The 23,262-nt window shown below is 39.5% G+C and overlaps 3 protein-coding genes and 2 non-coding genes across 9 annotated transcripts; all 5 read right to left on the bottom strand.

Annotated features, from left to right (window-relative positions):
• Positions 1 to 956: 956 nt before the first annotated feature.
• On the bottom strand, positions 957 to 5,653 carry ptges3b (prostaglandin E synthase 3b (cytosolic)). The gene is made up of 8 exons (XM_044212567.1): positions 5,428 to 5,653; positions 3,840 to 3,953; positions 3,635 to 3,704; positions 3,407 to 3,505; positions 3,153 to 3,242; positions 2,332 to 2,388; positions 2,121 to 2,148; positions 957 to 1,998 (listed from the first exon to the last, which is right to left on the bottom strand). Coding segments are annotated over exons 1-8 (480 nt in total). The 5' UTR covers positions 5,430 to 5,653; the 3' UTR covers positions 957 to 1,978.
• A 2,227-nt stretch (positions 5,654 to 7,880) lies between these two features.
• On the bottom strand, positions 7,881 to 16,283 carry naca (nascent polypeptide associated complex subunit alpha). 5 transcript variants are annotated; one of them, XM_044212563.1, is made up of 10 exons: positions 16,198 to 16,283; positions 15,483 to 15,557; positions 10,840 to 11,966; positions 10,080 to 10,797; positions 9,389 to 9,468; positions 9,039 to 9,116; positions 8,795 to 8,941; positions 8,469 to 8,597; positions 8,260 to 8,382; positions 7,881 to 8,003 (listed from the first exon to the last, which is right to left on the bottom strand). In XM_044212563.1, the coding sequence occupies exons 2-10, from the start codon at positions 15,550 to 15,552 to the stop codon at positions 7,989 to 7,991; spliced, it is 2,487 nt and encodes an 828-aa protein (XP_044068498.1). In that variant the 5' UTR covers positions 15,553 to 15,557; positions 16,198 to 16,283; the 3' UTR covers positions 7,881 to 7,988. The 5 variants fall into 5 exon arrangements, with proteins under 5 accessions (XP_044068498.1, XP_044068499.1, XP_044068497.1 ...); XM_044212564.1 differs by having other exon boundaries at positions 10,080 to 10,566; positions 10,630 to 11,966; XM_044212562.1 differs by having other exon boundaries at positions 10,080 to 11,966.
• On the bottom strand, positions 8,074 to 8,147 carry LOC122883831. The gene has a single exon (XR_006379751.1). It is a non-coding gene; the product is annotated as a small nucleolar RNA SNORD59 (small nucleolar RNA).
• Positions 9,209 to 9,282, bottom strand: LOC122883830. The gene has a single exon (XR_006379750.1). It is a non-coding gene; the product is annotated as a small nucleolar RNA SNORD59 (small nucleolar RNA).
• A 2,566-nt stretch (positions 16,284 to 18,849) lies between the features above and the next one.
• prim1 (DNA primase subunit 1) lies at positions 18,850 to 22,957 on the bottom strand. Its single transcript, XM_044212568.1, has 13 exons — positions 22,461 to 22,957; positions 22,122 to 22,279; positions 21,922 to 22,028; positions 21,718 to 21,791; positions 21,473 to 21,609; positions 20,878 to 20,936; positions 20,608 to 20,717; positions 20,308 to 20,399; positions 20,048 to 20,180; positions 19,882 to 19,951; positions 19,674 to 19,786; positions 19,252 to 19,350; positions 18,850 to 19,157 (listed from the first exon to the last, which is right to left on the bottom strand). Exons 1-13 carry the CDS (start codon positions 22,567 to 22,569, stop codon positions 19,138 to 19,140), a joined length of 1,281 nt encoding a protein of 426 aa, XP_044068503.1. The 5' UTR covers positions 22,570 to 22,957; the 3' UTR covers positions 18,850 to 19,137.
• Positions 22,958 to 23,262: the final 305 nt, after the last annotated feature.

The following is a 23,262-nucleotide window of genomic DNA, read 5'->3' on the forward strand; positions in this document are numbered from 1 at the left end:
TGGTGGTGTCTGGGTCCTAGCGCCGAAACAGGCAGGCGTGAGAGTTAAAGTACTCAAGTACAAATACTGTAATATAAGTAAGATTACGTCTATTAAATACAACTTGGTTACATTTGTTTAAAAACTACTCTTGAGTTTGGACAACATAAAGGGGGCAGTGTTGTATCTTTAAAGCAATTTCATGTCACACCAAACAATCCCTCTACAATCCAGTGATGCTCTGTAAAGGTGAGTCTAAAAAAATTCTAAAAAATTACGAGAGCAAGGTTCAAACTGAAGTGTCATTACAGCACGACTGTAGGCTGCTGTAGTTCTCTTTGCAATAGTTAACATATTTTATCCAAAATGTTTTTCAGTACATCTGTAACCAGGTTTGAAGCCCAACTTACTCCCACGAGTCACAACTACAAATTATGTAGTCTCTCCAAAATTATTCCTTTTCCAATGATATATGGGGGTTAAAGCCACTAAGTAAAAACAAAATACATATTTTTCCTCTTACCTGTAGTGCTATTTATCCTTCTAGACCGTTTTGGTGAGTTGCAGAGTTTTGGAGATACCAGCCGTAGAGATATTTGCCTTCTTTCAAAGATAAGTGAACTAGATGGCGTAATGGAACGGATGAGCAGTTTCATGTAGGAGAGGATTATCTTGAGTAACCGGGTCATGATTTCTGGAGAGACATTGCTGTGAGTTTTTCAAATTTATTTTTTGCCACTTTGAGCACCACAAGCCAAGTGCCATATAGTCCTGTTATATTCAAAATATGCAGACATCTCTACTGCAGATATCTCCAAAACGCTGCAACTCACACCAAAACACTCTAGATGAATAAACAGCACTACAAGTGACAGGAAAAATATGTATTTTTGATTTTGGGGTGAACTGTCCCTTTAAGGGCTAAATAAATAAAACCCAAGTCAAATGTCATTGAAGAAAAAAAAAAGGCATTTAAATGATTCTTAAACAGTTTATTAGAAAGATGTAGACAATAAAAAAAGAATTTCCACTGTAACTCAACATTTGTCTCCCCTTACATTTTATTGACAGTGCAAATATAATTTGGTCATTACACGGCGCCTAACGTTCTGACACTCCCTCACCAGGGAGGATCATTCTAGATGAACAAACGGAAAGAACCCGGAGGATAGCAACAAACCACATAATGCTGAGGCCCAACCAAGCTTCAAGCCTCATTATCAGTTGCAAACATTTCACCTTGCTTCTGCAGTCTTAACACGAGTGTGCATGTTAGGTGGGTATGGAGAGAAGAACTGTTAAGATACCAAATGAGTGGAATTCATTCAGATTTCCCAAGCAGGTGATGAACTGGGAAGATGCAAATACTTCTGCACTGATTTCAGAATATTCCAATTTTACAAACATTAAACAAGAAGTAAAGGGAAACATGTAAGCTGGAAGGTTAAGCCACAGAAACAAAGACTGGCTTCCTGGATATCTAATTCACGGCACGTGGAAGGCTTTAGAGGAACCCAATCAGTAAATGCATCCAATTCTTCTGATGTACATAGCTAGTGTCATTTTAATTGAGATAAACTACACTGGTCGACTAACTTAAAACCACAACATTGGGAATGGGTGGGGCCTAATCATTTTAAACCACAATTCTTTTGAAAACAAATTGTTAATCTCTTAACACGTATTGCTCAGTTGAGGACAACGATACAGCTTTTCCAACAAATAATGTGTGCTTACTTGTAATATTTAACAGTAAAACAAGATACCCAAAGGTGCAGTACAGCAAATGGAAGTGGAGATAGCTGCTCTGTACAATACCATGCATATCAACCTTCAGTGGACTGATCGGTCATGAGTTTGGAGCTGAGGCTATGGATTTAAATATGGCTACTGACTCATATGTACAGTTGTTTGTCACTGCCTTCAATTTCAAGATATACATTTGTTATGATTCCTCTTGCCCTCTGTTCTTCCATTTTCTTTCCAGAGTCTTACGGTCTTATTCCAAATCTGGCATTTCTGAAAGCGAGGTGGAACAGAAATAACATTAAACCTTGCATCACAACAAACGTCATCAAAAATGGTGGCCATTATTTACAGTTGTAATTGGCGTTGTTACAAAAAGGGTCATAACTACTTACTCTCGTCATCGCTATCTGCAGATTCATCCTAAAAAGACAAAAAAGGAGATAACATTGGAAAAATGTTACACATCATCTGATTTAATGGTTCACAACAATAAGATGACAGCCTTACGGACACTGATTAACACTTTAGGATCAGTTGTCATTAGTAAATATAAGCTTAATACTTTGAAATTAAGTGAAAGGAAGAAAAAAAAAGGATTCTTACATCATCTGCACCATCAAGATCAGGTAGGTCGTCCTCACCTCCCATGTTGTTCATCATCTGTAATATTAAACCAAAGCCACATCATTTGCTCTTCTTAAGTACTCATTATTAAACAAATGCTGCTACTTCAAAACGACATAAATCTTAGTACTCAGCAGGACCATGGTGGAAAATCTCTCAGTTGAAGTTTGGTTTATATCTCAATCTAATTTGTCAAGATGGCAGATAGAATGATTCAGTTACAGGTGTAATGATGAGGCTGGTTGGTGCGTTTGAGAAACTGGCTGTGGTGGCCTTTTTACAGAACTGTCTAGTTGAATTTTCCTACAGCATTTAATAAGTATAACAACTAGCAAATACTAGATGTCCTAGGTTTCCCAAACCACCAAGAGGCCCCCTTATTTTTTTCACTTAAAATCTGTACCTCACTAGTGTACAGATTAGGACTGTTTTTAGTGTGCAATATTCAGTTGTTATATATAATTGGGATTCTGTATCACTAGATTATACTAAATAAGTGATTAAAAAAACAAACAAAAAACCTTGATTGAGATATTCCTAGGATGAAAGGGAAAAGTGTATGGAAAATGTTCCTTCTCATTTTTTTTTATTAGATGGAAAAATGTATTATTTTCCATAATATTTTTTTCTATCCACATTCTTATGTGTGGGTTTTTGGGGTGGGCCTGTTTGTGACTTTGACTGATGGTATTAAAAGCTGATACAATAATTTGGAAAAAGCTCTTAATTATGCCAAACATTGCCATCGTCAAGGCAATTATGAATTACTTTACCCATACTAATCAATGCATAGTGCTTACATCTGAGAATTGATCAAAGTTGCCCATCTCTTCATCTGAGTCATCCTCCCAGTCTTTCCAGTTGTTGAAGTCGACACTGAGCCAACTCAGCTGTGAAAACACAAAATACACATCTAATTATATTGATGTGATGTTTTTAAACAAACAATCTCATGTATGACAGTCTAATATTCAGCATCATACTGTTAATATTTCAAATCTGTGATGCACACTGTCCTTTACATTAATGACTGTGTTTGCTTGTTTTTACTAACCTTAGCCTTCTCTTTTGTTAGCCTTGGCCATGCCTTCCCTGGCTGTGCTTTTCGTAGATAGCACAACACTGACCTATCTGTACGTTTATGTTTGGATTCCTGCATTGAGTTGGAAAGATAAACAAATATGTGGTCAATTTCAGTCTACATTTTGTATGATGCAATCTGCAATACGGTCTAAATGCTCTAAAGCAATGTTGATCAAAGCAACGATTCAGTGTAACTTACATTTTCATCAATAGCATCAAAAAGGTCTATTTCATTCTCATGTTTGACATTGTCAGTTCCTCCAAGACAACTGTGGAAAGAAAAGAAATTACACATAACTAAATGTCTGGGAAGAATAAAACAACAAACAGGTTATTCACCAAAAATAGACAGTAAGAGCGGAAGGTTGAGGTCTTCTCTAAGAATCAACATGAAGCAAACGTACCTGAAACCACACTTTGTTTTATCAAAATTGATTTTAACATCTTTGCTGTCTGCTACACAGAACTCTATAAAAACGGAGTCCCTCCTGTCGTACCACTTGGCAGTTGCTGGATGCCTGTGAAGAAACAGAGGACATCAAAACATGTCAACAGTCTGTTACAGAACTGAAGGCGTAAACAGTTTTCTAGACAAAGTGAGTAATTCACCATGCGCATTCAAAAATACTGCTCTTGGTACCTTTAGACAGAGCATTAAACAAAATGTTAGGATCCAGTTAAAAACAATGAAAATTCCCAACCTTTCCTATTTGTCATATAACAGTAGCGCTCATCAGACCCACAACTTGCATAACAATACAGGTCACCAGTGCTGGTGACAGGTGTCTTCAGGCACAACAGCTTGCCATCAAAAGCCAATGTATCAGGTTGCCATACAGCATCCAGTTACACAGTGTGCTCCTTTATCAAGAAGCCTCAAAAGTGAAACATATGTGCATACTAAAACGGGAAAAGTCAAAATAAGATGTTTTGGATAGGTTCAGCTCAGGTTAATATGATGAATATTATTGTAATATTTACCCCTCATAGCTGCATAGGGTGAGACTAATATCCCAAGTTCACCATCAAATAATTTGTGATACTCAATTCAATTAGTGTTACCCACTAGTATGGTAAATTCAGAGATCAGTCTAACTTCACAGGTGTAGTTACAAGACACATGAGAGAAGAATCAATCTTTTTTATCCCATTGGAAACTAAAAACGTATTAAATGATATGTGATTTTCCCCCCTTTATTAAAAACTTATCGTTAACTACATCAATGAGAGACTTCCAGTACAGACACGTGTCAGTGGTTACTAATCTAAACTAATCAAAAACGACTCACGGACCTCTGTTTATTGATAAGATAAGATTTGTTTTGTTTTTTAAATGTAAGATACAAGAGTGGTGGCGATTTCTTCATCTGCATATTTACTGACACTATACTCCTCTTGGCATTGGATGGCCTCATTATCCAAATCCTCTTACAAATTATCAAGGACCAACCAAGGCAGTGTATGGAAGCTAGCGTTAAATACAAATGTTGACTAGCTAAACTTTGCGATCAAGCCACTGCCTTTTGATAGTTTTAATATACAGGTCCCAGATTTTTTTTATAATGCTGAAATCATGACTTCTGGCACAGACCTGATGGTAATCTAATGATAGCCTTCTAGACAGAGTCGTTCAATAAACACTCTGCTAGCCAAGCTAACAACGCTGACGTTAGCCGCTACGTTAGTTAAGCCATGCGGTGCGCCTGACCATCCCATGGGCAAAAGTAGCCGTGCTTTCAGCTAATGCTGGGGCACCGGGTCTGCTATAATAACTGCGATGGTACATTGTGTTATTTTACCCTGTTTATAAGGCTCCAGCTAGTTAGCGAGTTACCGTTAGCTTACAGTTCACTGAGGCGAGGCCAACCTCCCGCCTTTGAAAAAGCATGTTGTCACACGGCTAACGTTAGCTAAGCTAGCTAGCTAGCTAAGCAGATTGTACCATCGCACTTTCCCTCCGTTGTACCCTCGTGTTAACTTTCCACAACTTACATGTCTCGGCGTGAAGTGAGCTTCTTTTTCGCAGATAAAACAGTCTGGTGCAAAGAATGGTAATGCCTGCAAAAAGAAGGAACGCTGCCCACAAACAACCAATGCAAACGCCTCAAGCTTGTGGACTAATACTCCGGATATTCTTGCGTATCCCAGGATGAGAATGACAGCACTGACGCAGTTGGAGCGTAGTAGACGTTTCTAGAGCTTTCAGCCACATCTGCGGGCTGTGTGAGGGAGGCAGAGTATAATCTGCTGTGGACAACATTAATGTGATTTGCTATGGTCTCCTGGTAGGATTTCAGGTTGATAGGGTTAAATGAAAATACACGTATTTACACAGAAATTGTGTGGTGTACACGCAATCTATAATAATAATAATAATAATGCTGTTCCATAATATTTTTTTTTTGTACTTGTCAATATAGATGCATTTACCCAGGCCTTTACAAACAAAAAGGTAAACATATCTCAAGTAATTACACAAAAGACTGGAAAATAGACGAGAAAAAGAATCAAGATGGTCATATGCCACTAATGTATAATCATGAAAATAAACTAACGATTATTTTCACTGTCGATTCATTTCCACATTAATCTGCCGATTATTTTCTCGATTAATCATTTGATCTATCAAATGTAAGAAAAAAAGTGAAACTGCCCCTCACAACTTCCCAAAACCCAAATTGACATATTCAAATGTCCTGTTTTGTCCAACCAACAGTTCAAAACACAAAGATATTAAATTTACCATAATAGACAGTAAAAATTAGCAAATATTTATAAAATAGCTGCTGGTTAAGGGATCAATTAATAGAAACAGGCCATTTCAGCTCTATTCACTTGTGTAGCCAGTAATTGTAAAAATAAATTAACAAAAAAACCTCTATTTTTAAAACTCAATACTAATAAAAGTTGTTTGTGATTTAAAGTACATACTTTAGTGAACTGATATGAGTGATTCAATCATCAAAATTATATCTACTTGAGGTGCTCAAAGCGCCAAAAAACATTTGAAAAACTAAACAGCAATGTCTCCTTCAGAAATCATGACCTGGTTACACAGACCTTGTTGTGAGCAGTTTCATGTAGGAACTGCTCATAACAAGGTCTGTGGATTCATGAATCATCTGTTTAAAACCACAATAATTTTTCCTTATTTAATTAAAAATTAAGCTGCATCTTTTGCTTTCCTCCCCTGCCAACATGTGTCCAGTTGCAAGCAAAGGCAGTCTGTGAAAATCCTGAATCCAGGCTTGCATACCTGCACCATCTCCAGAGGGCAGGTTTTGTGGAGGTATGGCATGAAGCAGTCCCAACTCCCTGCACACCCACACAGGTGTTTTCAGTTATTCTTTGACTGGGTAGAAGTTGAAAGGTGCCATGCTGGGAGTTTGAAGTCACTAAACTCCAATACCCATAGTTATAAAAATCATAAACATACAAACTGTCCAGTCCTAACAAGTGCAACAACACCTGAAGAGGTAACCAGCCTAAACAAGTTAAATTACCTGTGTGGCTCTAGGATGGGCGTGTAGAGGCCGTTTGTTTCAATCTGTCTCAAGAATTGTAATACAAAAATGTAGTAGCCGCAGTCTGCTTACAATGCAGTTAAACATTAAAATGGCTGTCCATGTACCTTTTCTCTCAGGGAGAGAATTGAGCCTTGGCATTTGAGTCTTGACAAATTGGAGTCAGTGCAGCAGTCATCATTCAATAGAACTAACTTCTGAACAAGCTACTTCACGGTGATTGAAAGTAAAAATGTATATTTACTCAAATACTATAAAGCCCTATGGAGTTTTCTTGTAAACAAACAAAAACTATGTTCACGTTCAGTGTTACTCTCTGAAACGCATTGTGTATCCTTGAGCTCTAACAAATGCGTTTAATGCATTTCCGTCCTCAAAAGATTTGCAAAAGCCGATTTTTTACGTATTCTAAACCAGCACAAGATAAACAAAACGGGGACCCACTCATACAAAAACAGCTCCATAGCACTACTAGAGGACATAAACTCCACAGGGAACCACAAGTATAATTAATAAATATATTAGAGAAGTTAAATATAAAGAAGTTTTTACTCCACTACATTTAATCTGACTGACAGCTATAGTTAATAGTTCCTTTTCAGATTAGTATTTTACATAAAAACATTATAAAATACCACATTGGGAAATAAACCAGTTGTTCTCATTCCCAACCTTTTATGGCTTGTGAACCCTAAAAAAAAAAAAAAAAAAAAAAAAAAAAGCAAGCAGTGTCTACTGTGTTCTACTAAATCCAAAGAGATCAAATTATCCAATATTTCACACAAAGAGTACAGTCCAAAAAATTAAGTGTATAGCAGAACTTTTTCCTTCTTTCATACCACATTAATCATCTCAAGACCCTTCAGATTTATATTGTTTTTTGTTTGTCAACAAACATACAAAAAAAAACCCCCATCAAAATTTAATTTCACCAAGCCACAACTTTATTTCCATCTTGGGTATAAATTGTATAAACGAGCTTAGATTAAATCAGCAACCTTTCTTCAACCCTTCCTTGCCAGGGTCCCACTACATTGTCAACTCCTGCAGAGGGAACAAAAAAGGTTTGTTAGCATGTGTTAAAAAGTATTCCCCACAATTTAAAGAATTTCTCTCTTCTCAGGACAGAAAGGCTGGCTTCAGTATACTCAGAAGAACGAAAGTCACTGTATTAATCATCACTGAAGAGTTCTCCGTACACATTTGTCTACAGAGATCTGAGCAAACCATTTAAAATGGCCTGTTGAATAAAGACTCCAAAGCATTTTACTACCAATACAAAATGTTTTTGAAATCTTACCATAATAGCATTGACAATGTCGTTGTTGTTGTTTTTCAGGGCGCGTACAGCCTTCGCCCGCGACACGTTGGCTTGTGACATAACGAGTTCAATGTCCTTGACCTCAACTCCGGTCTCGTCAACCTATAAAAATAAGGGGATTTGTTATATCTCGTATGATAAAACATATGTCAATCTTCAAAAAAATAAAATAAAACATTGCATCTTACCTCTTCTTCTTCGCTCTCTTCCTGTACTGTTGGCGTCTGTGTGTTTTCCTGGATGTTTGATACAGCTTCTCCCTGTACCTTGAATTTTTCTGCGGCAGCTAGCTGGGCTTGCTGGGAAAGATCTTCGATCTAGGGCACAAAGAGAAAGTAACATGAGAAATCAATGCATCATCATTTGGGCAGAAAAAAAAAAAAAATCAGCTGGGAACATTTTGTACCATTTTGACCATCCCCATGGTAACATTACCTGAGTCTTTAAATTAATATTCTGATGCCTTTTAAAAAGCTAAGACTAAAGGTGGTTAGTAAAGTTTCTGGCTACATACCTTTGCTTCACCAAAGACGATGTATGTGTCTGATGCAGGGCTCTTGTAGACATCTGGTTTGGTAATGACAAACAGGATGTTCTTTGATTTGCGAATGGTGACCCTGGTGACCCCTGTTACCTGCCTGAGACCAAGCTTTGACATCGCCTGCAAGAAATACATTTTACAAATGTGGCCAATTTTGACCATTACAAAGAAAGCAGAAAGTGACAATAACATTAATGAAACACTGTCAGATCATTACCTTCCGCGCCTTCTTTTCACTGCGGCTCTGTTTGGCTTTGCTGACAGGTTCCTCGTCTATTTCGGCAGCTGCTGCAAGCTATAAGAGAGAATAGTCATCCACATTTTATGTCAACGTTTGAATACGAGTAGATACAAAAATGTAATGCTAGTCATTGTGTAAACACTTTCTCTTCTCAGGACAGAAAGGATGGCTTCAGTAGACTCAGAAGAACGAAAGTCACTGTGTTAATCATCACAGAAGAGTAAAGGACAAATGTTTTACATAAGCAGCAGATGTTGTAATGATCTTTTCCATTTAGGTTCAAGTCAACAGTGGACACAACATTCAAGGCCAGACTGAACCCTCACCTGAGCCTGCTGTGTCTTTGTAGAGTCCTGTTCCTCCAGCTCAGGGACTGAGTCATCGCTGTCCGATTCAGTGCCGGATCCTACAGAAACCACCAACAGAAACCAAAATTCAGCCACTAATTATATATGTAAACCTGCAAGTTATTCTGAAAATATGTTGCATAAATCCTGGGGAATTAAAATAGGTAGGTTAATAGTGATTCAAAATACAGTATGTTTGTTGCGAGATGAAACACCCACCTAACATGGAAAATGTCAAGTAAATTTGTAGGTTAACAAGAACTGTAATAAACATTAACTTGGTGTTTCAAAAGGGTTACTTTGATTACAGCCATGTAACTTCAAATCTAAACTACTGTGTACTCTATGTTGAAAACAATACCCTCCTATCCAATACCACATTTACCAGACTGACACTAGACTCGCTAACTAAAAAAAACTGACCATTAGACATATGATCGCACAAATGAAACAGCACATCATGGCTGACAGTATGCAACAGCAGAACTGACAGGAGCATCTGTGTCAAAAACTAGGTAGCATCTTTGAACAAAGAGTTTAAGATCTAAGCAAAGCTAATGAATACTTTACAACCTTGGCTTTTTAAGAGAACAATATTTCTAAGCATTCGGCAGGTTCCCAGAATGCAGTGACAGAAAAACAGATGGCACAAAGAGAAAGAAGAAAATACCCTTGTCGTTCTTGATCACAGTCTCCACCTTGGCTGGGGTTTTAGCAGGTGTGGGGGAAGGTTTGGGTGACAAGATGGGTTCAGAAGGAGTTCTACAGATTACCTCAACCTCAGGCTTAACAGGGGCAGGTGTTGCAACTGCCTCAGCAAACGTGAGTTTACGGGGAGCTGGGGCAAGAACAGCAGGCTCAACTGGAGAGGGTTTTAAGGGCATAGATGAAGGCTCAGTTGCTGGTTTGAAAGGCTTGGCAACCTCAGCAGGTGCTGCCTTAACCTCAACCAACTTGGCCTCAGTAACTGGCTCAGCACCCTTCACAGGGGCCGGCTTGGTAACCTCAGCGGCAGCTGGCTTGACAACCTCAACAGGGGCAGGCTTGACCTCTGCATCTGACTTTGTAATCTGAGGATGAGCAGCAGCTTTAGTTTCTTTAACTTGTTTAACCTCAACAGCAGCTGGCTTAGCAGCCTCAGCGCGAGCAGGTTTGGCCTCAGCAGCTGGCTTAGCAGCCTCAGCGCGAGCAGGTTTGGCCTCAGCAGCTGGCTTAGCAGCCTCAGCAGCTGGCTTAGCAGCCTCAGCGCGAGCAGGTTTGGCCTCAGCAGCTGGCTTAGCAGCCTCAGCAGCTGGCTTAGCAGCCTCAGCGCGAGCAGGTTTGGCCTCAGCAGCTGGCTTAGCAGCCTCAGCGCGAGCAGGTTTGGCCTCAGCAGCTGGCTTAGCAGCCTCAGCGCGAGCAGGTTTGGCCTCAGCAGCTGGCTTAGCAGCCTCAACGCGAGTAGGTTTGGCCTCAGCAGCTGGCTTGGCCTCAGCAGCTGGCTTAGCAGCCTCAACGCGAGTAGGTTTGGCCTCAGCAGCTGGCTTAGCAGCCTTAACAGGAGCAGGTTTGCCCTTTGCAACTGGCTTAGGAGCTTCAACAGGGGCAGGTTTGTCCTGGGCAGATGGCTCAGCAGCCTCAACAGGAGCAGGTTTGCTTGGGGGTGCCGCCGTAACAGCCTCAACTTTGGCTGGGGCTGCTGGTTTAGCAGCTTCAACAGCTGCAGTTGAGGCTTCAGCAACTATAGCACCTTCAACAGGAGCAGATTTTACTGTGGCTGCTGCTTTGGCAACCTCAACAGGCAGAGACTTGGGCTCAATATCTGTCTCAGGTTTAGATGCTGCCGTGGTAACTTCTACAAGGGCAGTAACATCCTCTTTCTCAACAGGGGGTACGAACACTGGGATTTTAATTGGCTTCTCAGGTGGGATAAGTGGAGGGAGATCATCATCAGCAGCTGCAGTAACAGGAGCAGCTTTTGATGAAGCTGTCTTAACTTCAACTGAACTAGAAGCAAGAGTATCTGAAAACGAAACTGGAGCTGCCACAGCAGGTTTTGAGGTAACTTTAAAAGCAGCTGGGGCTGCAACAGGCTTTGCAGCAGCTGGTGAGGGTTTCTTTGGCTCAGCTGGGGCAGGTTTAGCTTCAACGACAGTTTGCTTGGGGTTAGCCTTTACTGGTTTTTCATTTGCTGCTGTGACCTTGCACTCCGCAGGGGCAGGGGCAGGGGCAGGGGCAGGGGCAGGGGCAGGGGCAGGGGCAGGGGCAGGGGCAAATGCCTCTCCTTTCTTAGCTTTTCCTTGTTTGCCAGCCTTGACAACTTTCGGCGTGAAGCGGTTAGCCTGATTAGCAGAAGAGCTGCCAGGTGAGGAAACTAGGGGAGATGGCACAGGCGACAGGTGGGCAGAGGAGGAAGTAGATTTTGGTGACGTGGGAGAAGAGGAAGAGGCAGACATAGAGGAGCGTTTTCTTCTGCCAGGGACAGCCTTTGGGGCAGAGGAACCCTGCGCACTCTTGGCATCTTTGCCTTTGGGCTTTGCAGGGCCAGAAGCTGCCTGAGCTGGGGCAGGAGGTGTAGCTGAATAGAAAAACATTCTTTAAAAATCTTTGGACGGGAAATCTTACTCATGCAGGTTAAATGATCACAAACCAAGACGCACTCTCCTTGCTTAGGGTTAGGAAAAGGACACACCTGCCTAACTTTGTTTGAGTTTGATGCAAATTGGCACTCAAAATGCACAGTACATACTACTTACTTCCACACAGAAAACCACATTCTATATTTAGTCAAGATGCACTTAGGACAAAACGGAAAATCATTTTTGCAATGCATATCACCACCATCATCATGATCACACTTGCACCTAGCAAGGGCTATGCTACTTAGACATAGCAAGTGCATAAATGCACTTGTTACTGCACCGCTGGGCCTTCAAGGTAGAGCTGACCGACACCTGGCTAAATAAATAAATACTATTGAATCCTAAGCAATTAAACGCAAGTACAATTATGTATTTCCTCTGAAATCTGCAAAATATCATTGGGCCAGGGCACCCTGATAGCTCACCCGGTAGAGCGCGGGCCCCATGTACAAGGCTGAGTCCTTACCGCAGCGGCCCAGGTTCAAATCCAACCTGTGACCCTATGCTGCATGTCATCCCCCCCTTCTCTCTCTCCTGTCTGTCTTCAACTGTCCCTATCAAATAAAGGCAAAAAGGCCACAAAAAAAAATCATCACTGGGCCTATACTGCATATACTGTAAGGAAAACATTTGATAATTTTAACTTGTACCACTCATGTTACCATTTGTGAAATAATATGCCCAACCTGATCAAAATGGTGCATTCAAAAGATCAGGACAAGTGGGGAGTTGGGAGCACCTGCTTTTCACAGAGGATAAACCAACCTGACAGGTGGCGAGTGGAAAGAGGTGGGCCTTCACATTTGGAGGTCCCCTTTGACTGAATGGCCTTTGAGAGAAGCCTAACAGGTTCTTCCTTGTCAGGATTTTCATTTTGGGTAGCCACATCGACATTCACATCACCAGGTAATACTTCATCTTGAGCTGTGTCCAGGCAAAGATTCCTCTGGTCTTTTACCACAGTATTTGAGGAATCATTTGACTTCCCATCTTCAGGAGCAGATGGTTTTGGATCATCTGGAATTTTTTCTGCCACTGTTTCGGGCTCATCTCCAGATGCTTTTGCTTTAACAGGAATCTGCTCAACCTCTTGGCTGGCCGATTCTTCAGCAGCAACAACTGACTGCTGACTATGTGCCTCTTTAGCTGGAGCTGCTTCTTCATCGGCTTGTGGCCCTTCTGAGGAAGCATTGGGAGTCTCTGCAGAAGGCACAGACTCTTCAGGAACTGGCAAAGCAGCTGAAGCCCCTGCTGGGTCAGCAGTCGCCTCTTGCTGTGAGACAGGTGTTGCCACCAACCCAAACTCTTCACTTTGCTTCGTCGTCTCTTGAGTTGCAGCTACACCATTTGGTTGATCACCAGTAGTCTGAATGCTAGCTTCTTCTGGGGAGCCTATCTCTTGAACAGTAACAGAGGTTTCTGGAGGATTCTCCAGAGGGATGGCCTTCCTCACTGTAGGAACAGCCATCTCAGGAGCGGCAGAAGAATTCAATACTCCTGCAGCTGATAAAGGAAAATCAACAGGAGTAACAGGGGGGCAGGCAATCACAGTAGTTGCTTGGGAAGTAATTTACTTCAACACAAATTTTAAGAGCTTCATGAATATACTGTGAAGTGAAAAAGAAATTGTGCTCCACACGTTACGTTACAAAGAAACGATGAGCTTGTGAAAAGTTCAGCGGCGTGGAACTGGCTCTTGGTTTGCCAACATAAAAAGAGGGGGATTGTTGAGTGCATTCAAAAGAGAAAAAAAAGACTCCCGTGTCCAAACTCCATGCAGTAGTTAAGTGTTAGATAGTGCCAGAAGACCAAAATAATTTTGCAATCCATTTCGAAGGCATTTTATTTAAAGAAAAGAGCATTGTGGTCAGCATTAATACAAGGCTGTGCAACACAATGCAAACACAAAACACATCCCTATGAAATAATGACCCAACACTTGCTCTTATTTTGAGTAGTGTCTGGTACTGACCCATCTGGAGTTGAATCTGCATCAGTATTCACCCATACCATTGTCATTAAGGAAACACATTTTGTGAAGTGAGATGTCCTTCCCTCTCAAACCTCATCTAAAATGCTCTGTGGAGTCTTTTGCTGACTTTGCACAGATAATGTGATGTTAAATCCAAAACAAGTGCACACAGTTGCCACTGCTAGCACGATTATTTTACCAATGTCCTCCCACGGGGCTAAACAGAATGTAAAGTATTGGCCTCTGCATATTTTACCCTTATGAGCTGCTTGACAAGCTTTATCACATGGACAATGAACCTCAACTCGGGACTTTACAAATCAAACCAAAATTAAATTGGTATATTTCACTGCTCAAGATAGTTAAACTGTAGTTTTACTGTAAATACCAGTCAATCATCAATGTAGTTTTCCAACAGATTTACTAAAGTTATGTCAACAGCTTTTTCAGTAGAGCTCAATGTCCCTGCCGCACCCATGAGCAGGCACCTCCACTGACTTACAGACCATTGCTAGAGGAAAATACTGAGGTGTACAAAGATCTATAAAAACATGTGTAATACACAATTGGAAATTTCTGTTTAATTCTAAACAGTTATGTTTCCCTGTTGAAGACAAATGTTATTTTCCTCCATCAACCTCCCTGATATAACACAGTAACAAACACATCCAGGATAACAGTCTTCAACTAACATGGACACCAGACAAATCTTTATTAATCAGTTATCATCTTATTTTGGTCTTGAGAGAACCATGTACAATATGCTAATTGCTGACTTTCAAAAACATCCACTATTATTAAACTATATTCTGGTGCCAGCATAACAATGCTTTACTATACTAACACTATAAAATTGCTTACAAGTGTTGAACACATTTATTACCCTAAAAACAGTGCAAGTTGTGTCTAAATTAATAGCTACAAATGAATACCTATGCTACAATAATATTTTAAAGGTTAGGCTAAAATAAATATGCAACACAAAATGATCTGTGCCATCATTAACAAGGCTTTCAAGCTAAACAAAGTGGGTTTTCAAGGCATTTGGTGTGCACAGGGAAAACCACACTCAACACCATGCATTGTGTGCTAAATCCAGTTGTCAGTGCAAGTCACCACACACCATTGTGAGTTTGTGTAAATAAAGAGGAGGTCCTGGATTACTCTTTTCCAGCCAAGCCTAGAAATATTACCACTATAAGTCTCCCAGCGAGCAAACTACTGTTACAAATGTCCCAACAGATAGCTGGTGACAGTCAAAATAACCATCACCTGTTACATCAACTCAGTGTCCAGCCAGCTGAGTCAACTCCCTGAACCAAGTAATCATTTCATCATGCAATATTGTTCCTCTACTCAACAAATCACCTTCCGCAGATGGCTATTTGTTGAACAACTCACATGTTCTTTGAGTTCCAGGACCCCGTTTATAAGTATGCAGTAATACATGCATGTTTATGAGAAACTATAATATACGAACCAGTCTCCACTTGAGGCTGCTGCATCTCCTGCTCGGTGACTGGGACCGTTTCTGTGGCTTCACCAGGCATGGTTGCTGGTGAGGAAAATGAAGGCATGACAGTTCATTAGCCCAAGTTATGACTTAATAACTTATAGAGGTGTAAAACAAATGTAGGTAAGTAATTGAGAGATAACTACGCGGATCTTTAACGTTACCACGGACTAGTCAGCCAATTCATTCACTGACTTATAGCTGTAACACGCTAACTGGTTGAACAGGTGACGGAGCCCATGCTTTAACTTGAGAGCTCAGTATGTAGGTTACTCTCAACTGAAGTGGCTTTTAGCTAACATTAGCTTCGGTTAGCTAACTGGTTCTGTCAGCCCCAACAGGGGAAAGCTAACGACAAGTAATTAAATCTACAATCACTTTCTCCCACAATTTTAAGTGATTAAAGTGACCAGCTAGTTGTTACACAAATCAGCCTCATATCACTTGTCACACTGCGGCCCTAACAGGCTGCTAGGAAACTGGTGTTCATGATGTTCCCCCATTTTGAGCAGGTAATCGGAGGTACAACGGCACATTTATCACTGAGCAGAAGGACGTGAGAGGAAAAAGAACTATACCGCCCTGATGACCCTACTTTACTTTAACACATGAAACTGTTGGTACAAACGGGAATATGAGAAAAACGGCTGGATGATATTGGATTATCAGCGGAGACACTCACCGACTCGGGATGCTATATCCAAGATGGCTGTAAGAGAGAACTTCTGACCCCGGTGTCATGGTAATATCCGGTTTAGAGCAGTTATTTCTTCTTCCGGGTTAATTAAAGGCACAATCAGTGATTTTATAATTTACATTCACATCCACATATTTTATACAGTCTATGATCCACGTACAGTACATAATTAAGGAGTTTGACTTCTAGTAAAAAACTGCACTTTACTCAAGTACAATACTTACGTACAAATTTGATTATTTGTATTTATATTTTATGCTACTTTATACTTTCTTTTACTTTTTAAGTGTCAGTCAAAATAACTCACCTGTTACTAGAAGAAACTGCATTTTACTCAAGTGCAATACTTAAGTACAATTTTGAGTACTTGTGTGTTTTGATTTTATGCTATTTTATACTTCTACTTTTATGCATGTCAGTCAAAATAACTGTCACCTGTTACTAGAAAAAAAACTGCATTTACTCAAGTACTATGGAAACCTACAGGGGATTATATTAAAATAATAATGTAAACTTGAAAATGAAAATGTAATTCCACAATAGCATTATCATCTTCCACATGTGTTATCTGAGTAAAAATGAAAATGAAATAATCAAATCTGCATTTTCATTTTCACATACTCGTATGGGCATTCTATGACCATATTAAAATGACAATGGAAAAGCTGTTTGACATTTAATTTTCAAAGTCTACTCCGCTGTACAGCAGACAGTGTTCAAATGTTAATTCAAATTTGAAGATTAAAATGCAATATAAATAATGTAACCTGATTTTAGATTTGTGCAAGCAATATTTAAGTCACAATTTAAAATTAAAATGCAATTTTCTAACACTTTGAAAATGAAAAGTGCATTTTATGTTTTGTATGTGAAACCTAAATCTGCAAAGTAACTAGTGATGATAGCTGTCAAATGAATCAAGTCGAGTAAAAACTTTATACAAAAAAGTAAAATACTTCAGTATAGCTGACCGGAAGTGTATAGCACACCTCAAAATTGTACTAAAGCACATGTACCCAAGTAAATTTGCTTAGTTACATTCCAGCATTGGAGGAGATAAATACAAAGGTTGTAATAATAGAGGGAATACTAAATACATTAATTGAAGAGAAGTTTTGCCCTTAGTTTGCACTTCTTTACTAGATATAATCAATAGATGTGATCAATCTGTCTTTATTAACAGGCTATGTACCACAGTCCTTTAAAGTAGCTGCAATTAACTACTTCTTAAAAAGCCCAATCTTGATCCAGGGGTTTCAGCCAACTATAGACCTACAGTATATCTAACCTTCACTTTCTCTTTAAGATCCTTGAGAAAGCAGTTGTCAATCAGTTGTGTGACTTTCTAAATAACAATAGTTTATTTGAGGATTTTCAGTCAGGATTTAGAGTGCATCATAGCACAGAGACAGCACTGGTGAAAATTACAAATTACCTTTTAATTGCATCAGACAATGGACTTGTCTCTGTACTTGTCTTGTTAGATCTTAGTGCTGCGTTCGACACCATTGAACATTACGTCCTATTACAGAGATTGGAACATTTAATTGGTATTAAAGGAACCGCACTAAGCTGGTTTAAATCCTATCTATCAGCTTGATCTCAGTTTGTACATGTTAATGGTGAGTCCTCCGTGCACGCAAAAGTTGGTCACGGAGTTCCACAAGGTTCTGTGCTTGGACCGATTCTATTCACCTTATATGTGCTTCCTTTAGGCAATATTATTAGGAAACACTCCACAAACTTTCATTGTTATGCGGATGATACCCAATTACATCTATCGATCAAGCCAGATGAAACTAATCAGTTAGCTAAACTTCAAGCATGCCTTAAGGACATAAAAACCTGGATGACCTGATGCAATTTTCTGATGTTAAACTCAGACAAAACTGAAGTTATTGTATTTGGCCCCAAACACCTCCGAGACACGTTATCTAAAGATATTGTTACTCTAGATGGCATTGTCCTGGCCTCCAGCACCACCGTAAGGAACCTTGGAGTTATCTTTTAACTCCCACATAAAACAAACTTCAAGGACTGCCTTCTTTCACCTACGTAACATTGCAAAAATCAGGCACATCCTGTCTCATAATGATGCAGAAAAACTAGTCCATGCATCTGGTTCTGCCTCTTAAAGGAAGTTTTTCCTTGCCACTGTTGCCAAGTGCTTGCTCTTGGTGGGAATTGTTGGGTCTCTGTAAATAACATTATAGAGAACGATCTAGACCTGCTCTATAGGAAAAGTGCAATGAGATAACTTCTTTTATGAATTGGGCTATATAAATAAAATAGAATTTAATTTATGTTTGAAGTGATTCAAATTATAAGCACATTCAGGCAGGAAATACAATTAATAATTCTATCCTTTTTGCTGGAGACAGTCGCCTGTGGCAAGGGGAAAAAAACGTGATAAAACCTCAAAATAACACGTTAAGGATTAACAGGCTGGTGATAATTAACACACTTTCCAATAGGTGCCTCAACAAAACCTGGACAACTGCAGTTGCTAGGGAGAAAATTAACCCCACAAACACTGGAGAAATTACAAATGTAATTTCTGAACAAGATATTAATGCTACAACTAGAAGAGCTACATATTATATCTGTGAAAAACATAGGTACATTTAAAAAACTTGGTAAAATATGATATCTTTATTCAAAATTGTGCATTATTATTTGTTATACAATTTCTCATATTTTCTTTATTGTCCCCTAGTGATAACATGTAGCCCTTCACTGTCATAGGCTACACCTAACTGTACACATTTATTTTTTGTATGAATGTATTATTGCTGAGTCTCATATGAGTATAATAAAACAGATTTGGATGAAAGTATTGTTCATACAGTCTGCATCGCACACATTAAGTAACAGGGAGCTATTAACAATGCCTCTTCTGTATCACTTCCTGATTGTTGATCCTGTTCAGAATTCTTTCTGAAGATCTAAAGAGAAAAAAAAGGTTAAAAGGAAAACTGATTACATGAAAGAACAAAAAGTCGCTCTGCCCTCATTTCATCTACTAAGATGAAAACTTACCACTTTTTCTGAGAAGTTCTCCTTTCCATGCACGAGCCATTCCATCCAGAAACTGATCAAAGTATTTCACATACTTCGCCAGGCTGGTTCTTTTGTAATCTGCAAAGAAAGGTAATCAGTGAGCTGAAACAGATAATTTAAAATAAACTAAAAATCCATGGGTTTTCATTGGTGGTTAGGGTATCTCGTTATGTACAAATGAATCATCCTGCTATTAAACGATAATAATTATAATAAAAGAGGAACAATAATTCAATGATTCCTATCCTGTCTTCCCATAGGAAGAGTAGGCTGATGAGGCCTCACATCTGCTCAGTACCTGCCATATGTTTAAATTTATTTTCATATCAAAGAAAAATAAATTGAGGCTCAGCATGTCATGGTTGATGTACCACATTTGCCAATAAATTTCAGTATTTCACCTCTGATCTTTCGTCTCTCTGCTGCATCCTTCTCGTTTTCTTTCTCCTTGATATCCTCTGACTTCTCTTCCTCTTCACCTGCCCTGGGCAGATCCAGCTCCTCACAGATCAGACTAAAAAAAACCAAAAAAAAAACAAAAACCCAAACATAACAGCTCTGACGAGTATCAAACGCAGCAAACAACAGAGACATTAAATTATCACTTACCTGATTGTGGGCACAGCAAAAGGATCAAATGTATCTAATTCTTTGAGGTCCATGGGAACAGAAATGCGCCCTGGCCAGAGTTGAAAAGAGAGAAGTCACAGTGAGACTCTGTCAGTGGTGTATTCACCATGCCATCATCATTAAATCTCATTAGGTGTATGCTCACCTGTTTTGGGATGGACACTGAAGGGGCTCTTCAGCAAATGGTTCACACCTTTACTGACATTCACATCGAGCCGTGGGTAACAATACTGCAGCATGATTTCTTTCTCAAAGTACTGGCCCTTCTTGGCAGTGCCCTGGTGGAAGAAAGGTTATATCATGTGTGCCTGTGTATATCATAAGCCCTCTTCCTGTAATGTTTAAAAAAAATCAATTAAAAAGGTTAAACAACTGTCATTATGTTATTTAAGCAGAACAACAAACCTGTTTCCTACTGGCTTGTTCCTTGATCAATCTCCAACGGTTCTCAGGTTTCTTCTCGTTCTGGAAGTCCTGCTGCAATTCTTTTCTTACATGTAAGCACCGAGTTAAGGTCAAGTCCAGTTATTTTCACAAAAGGTTTCTGCAAGGTGAAAATACATCTTTTAACCAAACAGAAAAAGAGATTATATTTTCATATTTGAATCACATCTGAGACAAAGAAAGTGTAGTTTTTTCCATTAGCTATAAGCTCTACTGCATGTATTCATGAGATAAACATGTAGTATATTATGAAAAGGATATCTTCAGGCACAAGTCCCAGCACTTTGTCTATAGATTCCTTGCGGCCCAGTATGTCCTGGTCCTGTAGTGCGTACCGGGAAAAGTATCGCTTCACCACTGTCAAAGACTCTCTGTTGAGATTACAGGTACAGGCTATTAAACAGCTGAAGCCACAACTTCCGTCAGAAACAACCACCTCAGTAACAATCAATTAGACACAAACATCAAAACAGAACAAACACAGTTACAGCTTCAAACTGACCTTCACTAAGAAAATCATCAGATTTTTACCTGATAAATGGATGAATTGGATCTGTCAAAACAACTTTCTTCACCGTCTCTTCACCTCCCTATAAAACATCACGTCACAATAATTAATTCATTGGTTTTCTACATACAAGTCATTAACTGACTGATAATGTAAAGGAGTCAAAATTTGTTTTTTTAAATGTGAAGTTATTAACCGAAGTATTGTTTATTCCTTCAGATCCTCAAACTGGAAGCAGGGAATTAGTGTGGCATTTTTGCTTGAAAAATGACTAAAACAATAATGAGTTATCACTATGGTTGCCAATTAATTTTCTGTCAATTGACTAATTAATTAATCGACTAATCACAGCCGCTCTACTTCAGTGAGTTATGATCTGATAATGTTATATCTGCTATTAAAACGCATAACATAAACAATTTTCATGAGGATCCCAGAACATTTGGTTTTTAAAGAATTTAGAAACTTGTCTACTCTCTGGTGGAGAACTTAACTTACTTATCGGCCGATTTATTGGTCGGGCACTAGTTACCTGAGAGAAACACACTGATACACAGAACCCTGCTGCTAATAAACAAATCCGTCCCAATCATCTAATAAAAGCTAAAATACTGTTACCTTAACCAGACTGAGGTATTCTGCAACTGCAGAGCGTGCTGCTACCGAGAGCTTCCTGGCAGCTTCATCACACACCCAGCAATGCACTCCTCTTCTTCCAGAATAAACCCACAGCAGGTGCTGGAAACCAAAGTCCTCTAGAATATCACATAAATTAAAAAGGAGTGTTTAATTGTACTAATTTTGCTGGAAAAAACAAAGATAACATGAGCAGATGCCAGACACAAAATCAACCACAAACTAACCTCGAAGAGCTCTATCCAGAATGCGAACGGCGATGGTCATCAGGGTCCAGCACTTGGAGCAAATGTCTGCAGCACTAAAATTAGAGTTTGTGTTATCTCAGTGATGTGACTGTCAGGATATGCTGAATTACTAAAGTGGTTGTCTGAAATAATCCCACAGTGTACAACAGAACAACAACAAAATGAACCACATAATCCATTTACCTGCAACAGCTTCTGACATCATCATAATCTGTCATATCGATATCAAACACCAGCTCCTTCTCCAGGGCCTGGAAGGTTCCTGACTTCACTGTGTTGTGTTGATTGGGCTGTGGGTGACAAACAGATGAAACTTTATCCATGTCTGCAGTGACACGAAAAAACAAACAGTGAAAGCAAAAGGTAGATGCATGCAGTCTCACCCTGTGACTGTATATTGCTCCAATGTCAATCTTGTAAGGGTTCATCTTCTGCATTTCCTTCTCCAGCTCGTTTTGTGTGCTGAACGACTGGTAGCGGACGTAGATGTCATCTTTTAGTGTGAAGGAGAACTCTCGATTCTGAAAGTAGTTCTTCTGCACTGAGTGTGTAATAGAAGAAATAACACATTAGTCCCCTGTAGTGTTGTTGGCTCTTTGACTCAGGCATTTCAAGGGAAGACTGGATACCACGTTGAACAAGACAGAACAAACAATACTCCAGTCATTCGACTTGCTAACACTCTAGCTAGCTTTCCTGGCCTGTCTAATCAGGATACTCACCTCCTCCATAGTTTAGCCAGCGATAATACTGGGAGAAGGGGAACAGCCGTCGGTAGTACAGAGGTAATAAGTCCGGCAGACAGGCCGAGTCGTACTCTGAGGACGGCATTACCTGAAATATACTAACAGCTCCGGTAAACCGTTGTAAATTATGTTAAATTGTCACAAAAACGCTAGCTTGCTACCACTACAGGCTGACAATTCGGTGTGTTGTTTCACATTGAGAGTAGCGCGGGAAAACTCATAAGGAAAGGAGCGAGCCAGTGAGACAAGGATGAGCGAATGACGTCCGCTAAACGAGGAAATGTGTTCGCAAGTCATAAATATTTTCTCGAATTAGCTTCTCTGTCATTAGCCAACAATTAAAATTAAAGTTAAAATAAAATACAAATAGCTACGAGAGTTGAACTTGAATGATTGCAGCGCTCTATAAGACGTTGCTGACGTTCTCAAGGCTTGACTTAACCTTGTAATATTTGTCCTGCAACGAAAGAGAAGGCGGAAGTGTCGCCGGGCGAAGAGAGGATCGTGGGATGTGTAGTGTATTTGACTCTTGATTCAACCAATGAAATAAAAAATAAATAAATAGCTAAAACAAAAATAGATAAAATACTAGAGTTTACAAAAAAATATGAAAAGAGCAAAAACAGAGAAAGAAAAAGTTGGGGGGGTACATATTTACTCTTCAGAATCAGGTCCCAGAGGGGAAACTATTTCGTTACTGCTGCTTAAGTTTTCTTAGAAAAAGACTTAAATAAAGTCTCAACTGATTTTCAAAAGATGAAAACGTAGGAGTAACCTT

The sequence above is a fragment of the Siniperca chuatsi genome, linkage group LG10 (genome assembly GCF_020085105.1).
Source record: "Siniperca chuatsi isolate FFG_IHB_CAS linkage group LG10, ASM2008510v1, whole genome shotgun sequence".
NCBI lineage: Eukaryota > Metazoa > Chordata > Actinopteri > Centrarchiformes > Sinipercidae > Siniperca > Siniperca chuatsi.